The sequence below is a fragment of the Nanorana parkeri genome, unplaced genomic scaffold (assembly GCF_000935625.1).
Source record: "Nanorana parkeri isolate BGI_ZX_2015 unplaced genomic scaffold, ASM93562v1 scaffold1372, whole genome shotgun sequence".
Lineage (NCBI taxonomy): Eukaryota > Metazoa > Chordata > Amphibia > Anura > Dicroglossidae > Nanorana > Nanorana parkeri.
Window position 1 is genome coordinate 423,104 of NW_017307640.1, and position 10,125 is coordinate 433,228.

General features: G+C 44.0%; 1 protein-coding gene across 1 annotated transcript in view; it reads left to right on the forward strand.

Annotated features, from left to right (window-relative positions):
* COPG1 (coatomer protein complex subunit gamma 1) overlaps nt 1-7,276 on the forward strand; it is a 24,457-nt gene extending 17,181 nt beyond the window's left edge. Inside the window, exons 16-24 of the mRNA XM_018569655.1 lie at nt 211-314; nt 422-547; nt 1,301-1,369; nt 1,544-1,686; nt 3,087-3,258; nt 4,469-4,566; nt 4,845-4,983; nt 5,171-5,269; nt 6,715-7,276. Of these exons, the coding sequence (XP_018425157.1) occupies nt 211-314; nt 422-547; nt 1,301-1,369; nt 1,544-1,686; nt 3,087-3,258; nt 4,469-4,566; nt 4,845-4,983; nt 5,171-5,269; nt 6,715-6,845 (1,081 nt within the window). The 3' untranslated portion in view covers nt 6,846-7,276. The remainder of the gene's footprint in view (nt 1-210; nt 315-421; nt 548-1,300; nt 1,370-1,543; nt 1,687-3,086; nt 3,259-4,468; nt 4,567-4,844; nt 4,984-5,170; nt 5,270-6,714) is intronic.
* The last annotated feature ends 2,849 nt before the right edge of the window (nt 7,277-10,125 follow it).

The following is a 10,125-nucleotide window of genomic DNA, read 5'->3' on the forward strand; positions in this document are numbered from 1 at the left end:
TATTTTGTAATTTCTGGGGGGGGGGGGGGTCCACATAACTTTTGGCAGTATAGTGTATCTTTGTATTCATAGACCAACCAAGTCTGATTTGGACTTTTTAATTTGAAAAAAAGACAGCCTGTATCCGTTTGCTGTGGGTGGCAGTGCTGCTTACCTTCCAGTTTTCATACTTGAGCTGTTTAGTTAGAAGCCTCTTTGCCCTTTGTACAGGTGTATGATGGACGATGACAATGAAGTGAGGGATCGATCAACATTCTATCTGAACATCTTGGAACACAGACAGAAAGCCCTTAACTCTTCCTATATCCTAAATGGTATGTATCTAACGAGCCTGTTAGCTTTTCTACTCTGTCTGCTATAGATTTTAAATTGAATCAAACTACATCATAAACCAAGTGATATGACAATACTTTATTCTCAGGGTTGACAGTGTCCATACCAGGGCTGGAACGGGCATTACAGCAGTACACCCTGGATCCTTCAGAGAAGCCATTTGACCTTAAGTCTGTGCCACTGGCCACCGCACCAGTGTCAGAGCAACGAGCAGGTAAAGTGTCTATAAACATGTATTTATTTATTACAGGTATTTATATAGCGCCGACAATTTACGCAGCGCTTTTTACATACAGTGTACATTCACATCAGTCCCCGCCCTCAAGGAGCTTACTATCTAAGGTCCCTATATCACATGCATACATACGGGGCCAATTTAGACAGGAGCCAATTTACCTTCCAGCATGATTTTGGAGTGTGGGAGGAAACCCACGCAAGCAGGGAGAACATGCAAATTTCTTGCAGACCTGGCCGGGATTCGGACCCCCCAGTGCTGCAAGGCAGAAGCGCTAACCACTACGCCACTGTGCTGCCCATAGTGTGTTACTAGCAGGATTACCAGCAGGAAACAAAGGATAAAAAAAGCCTGAAAAAGACCAAACTAATGTAGCCATCAATGGCATCTAAGGACTCTTAAACTGCAGTGAATTACATTTATGTTTATGGGTTCAGTTCCAGTTTATTGCAAACCTGTGCCATTTTTAAAGATGCTAAACCATCCCCTGTATTGTGTAGCTGCACCTCCTAGTTTGTGCACTCCTCTTCAGCTTATTTTTTTAACTTACAGGAGCTCCAGAGAACCCCAAAAGTTATGCAGACTATAACCTGAGATTAGATTGTTGTATCCTGTCTATATGACTATTTAGAGATGGGAATAGAACTCCCAAGCATTTTAGGCAATGTACGATATAGTAACTTATAATTAAATATCTTTCATCAAATAAAGTGTACCTTTCATTTCTACCAGACAATGTGCCTACTGCTACAGTCAGACAACCAGAGAAAGTGGTGTCCTCAAGACAAGAAATATTCCAAGGTAAGTAAAAGGATTGAATACACAAGGTTGCTTAAAATTCTTCTGGGGGGTGAAATCGCATTCAGAGCTGATGCGGATAAGGGAAAATAATGTTCTACAGTCGCCCATCAGTCAGGCAATGAAGGAGCTAAGCACATGATTTTATATTTATATCTCTGTTTATTTCTGTTCCAGAGCAACTTGCTGCTGTGCCAGAATTTAAAAGCCTTGGCCCGTTGTTTAAGTCTTCTGCAGAACCCGTAGCCCTCACAGAATCTGAGACCGAATATGTGGTTCGCTGCACAAAACACACTTTTGCTACTCACTTAGTGTTCCAGGTAAGACTGAATTTTCAGATGCATTTGTGGTATGGCTGGTCTGATAGGTCACTCATGATATGCTATATGGCAAAAAGTATGTGGACACCCCTCCAAACGATTGAGTTTGTGTGTTTCCCGTGTAGAATAATGTTCATGCTAGAGCGTACCTTTTGACAACAGTGGGGTTGAAGGCTCTAGCATGACTGTGTTCCTGTGTACAAAGCCAGCTCCATAAAGACATGGTTTGACCAGTTTGGTGTTGGGGAACTCTTGCGGCCTGCACAGAGCCCTGACCTCAACCCTACTGAACACATTTGGGATGAAATGGACCAAATATTGGGAGTCAGGTCTTCTCATCCAACATCAGTATCTGACCTCACAATTGCTCTTTTGGTTGAATGGGCCCATATTCCCCCAGACACATTCCAAAATCTTGTGGTCCAGGTGCTGCCTGCCTGAGTAGCGTACTGTGACTGGGCAGCCGAGGCCCCCAGTCATGTGTACCCCACTGGGAATTACTCCCACAGGCCACTTTATGGAACAGTAGTCCCAGCTGACCCGCTGTAGCAAGAGCTTGCATGTGCTCAGTGGCTTGACTGGGTATAAACTACAAGAATCTAGAATCATCCAGTGTGTCACCTAGCCGGCACTTGCTTGAAGATCCATCCCAGAAAAAAAAATGTAGGATAGAATCCCAGCGAATACTCTTAAGTCCTTACTCCTGAAGCTAGGCAAAAAACTGGAGGCTTGATCAGCAGCGGGGGGGGGGGGGGGGTGATTTGCCCATCAGCAGAGACCCCCTAGGCTGTTTTGTACCTAGCGTTCTCCTGCAGTCACTATGTCGCCCAGAAGAAGGGACCCTGCGTGGCCCCGAAACGTTGGCTGTTTGACGCATGTGACGATTTTATAAAAAGTGCTTTACTTCTTGCACATATCGAGTGCTGGTGACTTCTATTATGGACTGCATCTGGCACGGCGCCATCCGTGTTGTCACTTCAAGCACCAGCTTCTCATCCAAGGTCAGTACGCTGTATGGAGTCCAGGTGATTTTTTTATTATCGACTTCTCCTGCAGGTGGCGCTATAACCCTCTGTTTCCAGATTTTCGATCTTCTTCGCTGTGTCCTACAAAGAACGCAGAGAAAAGGATTTTTTGATCAGTACAAAAATCCTATTTTTGGTTGAATGGGCACATATTCCCCCAGACACATTCCAAAGCTTGTGTAAGGACATCCCATAAGAGTTTAGGAGGTTATAGATGTAAAGGGAGGTCAACTCCATATTCACACACACTGTATCGGAATAGGATGTCCCACAAGAGCGTATAGATGCAATAGTAAGGTGTCCACAAACATTTGGCCATATGAAGTATTAAGCACTTTGTGGTTAATGGTGACAGGATATGTGGTCTCATTGCAGTTTGATTGTACCAATACGCTGAACGATCAGATCCTGGAGAACGTCACTGTACAGATGGAGCCCACAGAGGGCTACGAGGTCCTTTCTTGCATCCCTGTAAAATCTTTGTCCTACAACCAGCCGGGGACATGTTACACTCTGGTCTCTATCCCTGAGGATGATCCATCTGCATGTACGTAACATTTTTACACTAGCTAAAGGGAATATTCAGTGTTTTTTATATTTTATTTATATTGTTCGGGACCAAACACACTGTTTTTAATTATTTAGTTGGGCAAATGTAAATTATTGCATATGAATAGTATACAGTTTTTTCCACTCGGCAAATGGAGCTCCAGGTTTCTTATTATAGGTTTGCCTGAAAAGGCCTTTTTTCAGACCTCCATAGCTGAGGCTTTGATTGCACACAACTAAATAAGTCAAAGGAGTGACTCCTCTCCTCCTTCTGCTTCTCCAGATCTCCACAGCTCTGTATAGACATTCAATTAGAAAGAGAGAGTCTGAAAGTAAACAGCATCTAACATTCTTCTAATATTCTTCTGTTTAAAAGAGAACCTTTTTATCCCCTAGTTCTCTCTAGGGTCACGGGAGGACATATACTAACCTCCATGACCCATATTCCTCTAGTGCTTTAAAGTGGAAGTTAACCCAGCAGTCCGACTCCACAAAAACACAGAACTTTAATTATAAAAATAAGCATATTTATTTAAACTATTTATACAGCATTGATATGATACACACCATATGTTTTAGAACGGCCCATTTCTCCCTCGCTATGGCTGAAGCCGGCACCATCATTGATGTTTTCTTGCAGTGGTGTAGTGGTTAGCACTTCTTCCTTGCAGCACTGAGTTCCCTGGTTCAAATCCTGGTCAGGACACCATCTGCAAGGAGTTTGCATGTTCTTCCTCTGCTTGCGTGGGTTTCCTCTGGGTACGCCTGTTTCTTCCTACACTCCAAAGACATGCTGGAAAGGTTAATTGGCTCCGCTCTAAATTGTCCCTTGTATGTATGCATGTGAGATAGGGACCTTAGATTGTAAGCTCCTTGAGAGCAGGGACTGTAAAGCGCTGTGTAATTGTCAGTACTATACACAGTAAATACCTGTAATAAAAATTCCCTTCCTGGTACACAGATTCTGCCCTCCAAATAATGTCTTTTAGAAACCAGGCGCATTACAAAGTGAGCAAAGCCTCCCTTTGGATTCCAAGGTGACATGGTGCTGCTACATTGAGTTTACTTCCACTTTATAGGTTTCAACAAAGCTGCTCTAAGCTTGGCAAATGCTTTCAAAAAACTTGGTGCTCACTCTTCTTATAAAAGATTTTGCCCTTGCGTACAAAGTCTAGGGGTGTAACATTGTTTAATGTGTTGTCCCTCAGATTCCTGCACATTCAGCTGTATGTTGAAGTTCACAGTGAAGGATTGTGACCCCAATACAGGAGAGGCTGAGGAGGAGGGCTATGACGATGAGTATGTGGTAAGTATACGATTTATTTACATTTACTAGGATTCCAATAAACGTGTGTAAGTATTTCTGGCAGACCTGATTGCAGACAAGAGGTCTAGCTTTAAAACCCTCAGCTCCCCCCCAAATTGTTGAGGTGAGGGCTGCAAATTGCTGAACAGCCCTGTTGCTTTTTGTACAAAAACCTGGGGTTTCACTATTATAGACTCTTCTGGAAAGACTCTTTCATTGTATCTGATGCCCTCAGCTCTGTAAATAACACCAGGAATGTCATTATTTTCATGCTGTAGCTTGAAGACATGGAAGTGACAGTAGTAGACCACATACAGAAAGTTCTGAAGCCCAACTTTGGTGCCGCTTGGGAAGAGGTGGGAGACGATTTTGAAAAGGAGGAAACTTTCAACTTATCCACCATCAAAACGCTGGAAGGTAGATCTAATTTCCGTAAACACAAGCTCTATACCTTCATTGATCTCAGAAGTGTTCTTAATACATGAACTGTTGGTGTTGGCTGTGATAAATCTTGTATAAGGGGGGTTCAAATAAAACGGGGTTCAAACCACAGGTTATTATGCGTGATTTATGAAGGCAACTGCAACATTTTGTTTTTATACAGATGCAGTAGGGAACGTGATAAAATTCCTGGGAATGCAGCCCTGCGAGAGGTCGGATAAAGTACCAGAAAACAAAAATGCCCACTCGCTGTACCTGGCAGGTAAGATGCAGCTGTGAGAATCCGAGCATCCGTGATTAGGGCGGGGCATCTGTACGAAGCCAAAATGTCATGCTCTAAAATGTACAAGTCACGTACTTACATCAACTCCAGGAATATCCCAGGCTGAGGCTGGTCAATGGTCATATTTCTAGTGCAGGTCAATAAAATAGTCTTGCTGCTATGGAAACACTGAAGCATTTCTTTCTTTGCGATCAATATGTTTCAGCCTGATAGATTTCTCATATCAGAGGACATATTAAAATATGGAGCAAAGTGCAAGGCCCATAACTACCAATTAAAATGTGTCTGACTTTGGTGGAGTCAGTTTTGATTGGTTTGTTTTAAAACACATTTGGTATGGGTATATTGGTGACCTTACTTGCATGTCCGACGCCCCGGTTTCCCGCTCTGCCTTCTTTGACACGTGGCATTGGCACTGGAAAGTACTGTTCGTTTGAAGATTACTCTGGTTGAGATTACTTGCATAGAGTTGATGTTGAGTGCTGGAATGAGGGTTCTGCCACCTGGCAATGGGACCTGGATGCACCAGACCCTGGGATCTTGGTCAAATCCGGGGACACAACATTTGGGACAGTAAGGAGGTTTTCAATGACTGGTACCCGGAGAGTTTTTGTTTTTTTTTTTGTCCTGGTAACTGGAAATTTTTCAACCAGGATGTCTCCTGCTTCAATAATCACTGCAACAGCTAGTCCTCGTACGTTGCCTTTTGCAGTGTTCTGCAGGATCCACAAAAACTACACAGCACCAAGATTTACATGTCTGTCATCGCTGAATAAGTATCTCAGTCCAGGTAGTAGATGGTCACCCTGGATTATGTCTGAACAAAGAGGGTGGCATGCATCTAGAGAGAAGCAGATGAAGGCATTATCAGAGGGAGTACTGCGTTCTCTGTTAAGGTGCCCATACACCTGCCGATTGTCGTACGATAATCGCGGGTGATCCCGCAATCGTACGATAATCGGCAGGTGTATGGAAGGCATGCGACCATTTCTACTGTAAGGTCGCACGTCTTTTGTCTCCCGAGCAGGTTTGAAAACCCGCCGAGGATCATGCGATTTTCGGCACGTTAGTGGCGTTCTCGGGAGACAAATGCTGCACGGGCCGGAGTGCGCACTTAGCATTGGAATCATTGGAAGCCCTCCCCTCAGCAGGGAGGGCTTTGCGATGATCGCAAGTACGATCTGCCTGTCCAAGATAAGCAGATCGTACGAGCTTTTAATTACCTTACAACCATCGCAGGATGAAAGTCGTGCGATGGTTGTAAGGTGTATGGGCACCTTTTTAGGGGGTAATAATCACTAGGAAGAGCAAACCTGTGGTTAACGAGGAAAATGTATCTGAGGCTAGTTCCACTTTAATAAACCATCGGTTGCACACAAAAAAAGCTTCCATGTGTAAACTCTTGTGTTTTTTTCTTTTTGCAGGCGTGTTTCGAGGGGGCCATGACATCTTAGTACGCGCAAAGTTGGTTCTGACAGATACTGTAACGATGCAGGTCACAGCCCGCAGCAAAGAGGAGTATCCAGTAGATGCCATCATGGCATCTGTGGGTTAAAGAAGAAGAATGGCACTACAAAATGAAAGGGATTCTCCTGTCTTGTACATTCGCCCATCAAACAGAGGGAGCCTGGAGAATGCGGGAACACTACGACCTCCTATTCCAATATTCCTCCTACTCGTTGCTCCCATTCTTTTACTTTCTCTTCAGCAGTCTTTTGCCACCTCTGCCCTCCTCTACAGTTGGTGCACAGATACCAGAGTCTCGGCATGCTTGGCCTGCCTGGCTAGGTCAGAGGAGAGCCACGGGTTACAAAAGACTGCCGCAAAGAGCGGAGGAATGGTTTAGAAGTGCAGTACCATTCACACTGCAAATAACCAATCCAAGAAAAATTGTACCCGTTCCTAAAGATGTGGGTGGGTGGTGTTGCCATCGGGGGGGGCTCTCTTCTAATACTTCATTTTATAATGAGTTAAGTTTTATAAAAATCATTCTTGTTCCCCTTATTCCTGTTTAAATTATTGAAATGTCTAAGTACCAGGTTTCTTGTATAGTTCCCCAAAATTCAAAGTAACCCTTGCCATGTCATTCAGCAGTGCCTGTGTATAGAGGATGTTGCAAACTCCTTACTGGCACAGCTCTCTAGCAATCTCTAGGTAGCAGCTGTGAACCTGTTACCATTGTCCCTTATATGAATGATCCGTCTGGTTTCTACATTCATTTTGATTAGCGCAGAAGATCCAAAAGTCATATAAAAGCGCAGAAACGGATGACTGGAAAATTGTACACACAGTAATTGGTGAAGCATGTGTCACCGAGTATAATGCGGATGAGGACCAGGGGTGCAGAGCTGAAAAAGGTGACATTAGTTATATAGACTTTGGAAATGTTTCCAGAGTTAGGATGTTCTTCATCTGTACCCACAACGTTTTCAGCTCAAAGGGCAACCTGTAGCCCCTTGGCAATAGCTTTCATATGGGTTTATTACTGACTTTGTTATCTTTTTATTTTACCGTTTGACAATATGTCGCTGGACCATCCTATGTCTGGAAGGACCCATTCACACCAATTGCGGTGCGTTCCAGAGCAGCAGCTGCTGGAACGCACAGCAATCGCTCACAAAACTTCCCCCTTCGTTCTGGGGCGGGAGGGGGCATGGCGGCGCATTGAAGTCAATGGCACCGTAGCCATGCCCAACCCCCGTGCCTACGTTCCGGTCCACTGCAAAAAATAGAGCATGCAGCATTTTTTTTTGCATTTGCAGTGGAAAGGAACGTAGGCAATGTTTTGCCACATGTCCGATCGCACTGCGAGCAGGGGTGGGCATGGCTGCGGTGCTGTTGACTTTAATGCACCGCCACACCCCTACCCGCCCCAGAACGAAGGAGGAAGTTTTGTGTGAGCGGTTGCTGCGCGTTCCAGCATCTGCCGCTCTGGAACGCACCGCAATTGGTGTGAACGGGCCCTGAGGGGAGCGTGTGGTGGGATGGGGATATAAAAAAACAATTTGATTACAAAAAATTGCCTGGGAAAAGTATCCCCGAATTCTGTGACCTCTTCCTTTTTCTGATTGGTTGGGATTATTTAATTTTTTTTCTATCGGCTTACAGTTTACTATTAGTATGCTATGAGAGTGAACGGTCAACCAACAGAAAACATTGATAATTATAACCAATCAGAAAGGAAGGATGATGTTGTATCCGGGCGGACTTACTGAACAGACGCACTCCGATGTAATGGACTTTTTTTCTGTATTTTTACACAGATTTTAACGGTTTTCTATCTTGGAAATTCTTTACACAGATTTCTATCTAGTGGTTGTTGGAGAGCTGAGACAGGCGAGAGGTTGCTATAAAGAGCTTACAACAGCCTCCATGTACAGGTCCAGTCAGTTGGGCTAGTAAAAGAAATAGCAAGGGTAACGTTGAGGTTTTGAGTTTTCTATGGCAGGTGAGAGAGGTCCCAGTTAAGGACAATGCAATGATAGACATGCTATGAAAAATGTGAAATCATATGTGTGCCATGCAAAGAGCAGCAATTCATGCTAACCAATCAGTGTTCAGCAGTTCATTGTGATCAGACTAAGGAAAGATGAGGTAATCCAGCCAAAACTTTTTTTTAGTTTGGCTAGAGTAGGGAATGGTAAGACCGTGTCAATTTTTTTTGCAGTCTGTGCCCTTCAGGAAGATTTCATTTCCCTTCCTGTGTTCCAGAGACACACCACAATGTAAATCTCTCCAAAGGAAGGAGATAGCTCCTCTTTAAACAATTTTTGGATTTCCACTTTCGGACTATGGTCACCAGGAGAGCGACCAATGGTCAGTGAGTGATAAAAAAACCTTGTGTACTAAGCCTAATGAGATAATACGAAATCACCTGCACTCCATACAGCGTCCAGACCTTGATGAAAGGTTGGTGGTTGAAGTGACAACACCGATGGCGCCGTGTCAGATACAGTCCATAATAGAAGTCACCAGCACTCAAGTGCTGGTGACTTCTATTATGCAAAGCCAAATGAGAGCACCAAACAAAGGATTTAGGAGGCCAGAGTCTTTTAATAACAAAAAAACAGAAGTAGGTAATGTGTTTTTGGGGTTCAAAGCTCTCCCCCTTCTTCAGGGCTCGGGTGTTATTTGTCATGTGATCTGGGTATGTATTAAAGATCACAACAAATAATCCCCGGTGCCATTTCTAACTCCTGCCAACTAATAACACCTAAGCCCTGAAGGAGGGGGAGACCTAGAAGCCCCCCCAAAACACATTTGCAGATTTCAGGTTTTCCTGTTTTGGATATTAGAAGACTTTGGCGCTCTCGTTAGACTTTATACACATGGATCTTCAACTCTGGGTCCCCTCCTCAAGGGCTAACTCATTTTTGCTGAGAGCAGTCTCAGCTGCGGCCTGTCCTAACCTAGTTGACCAACGTTACAGCACGTTGATAGGTTTATAATGAAAGACTTGTGACAGGACCAGTTCTGACCTGTTATGACTTGTATTATTCCCCAAGCACATGGCACTTCCTGGAGTTATCAAATATCAGTAAATGACTACACCTCATGGAAGAAGTCTGGACCAGTATTCAGAGAACGCAGCCTGCTAGTTATCCAAAGTGTCTCATTGCGCAGTGACATAGCTGATTCCAGTGAACGGATAGGCTGGGTATTTCTTGAGCACTCAAAAGCTGTTTTCTGTGTTCATTACAAATTCTAAAATGACAGTTGTCACCCGCACATTCTGTTACTGCTGGAGTATTGCTCTAATAGCTAAATTCTATTGTTATGCCCCAAATTCTGGATGCACAAATTAGATGTGTACTGCAAGCTGCCCTCTAGGCGAG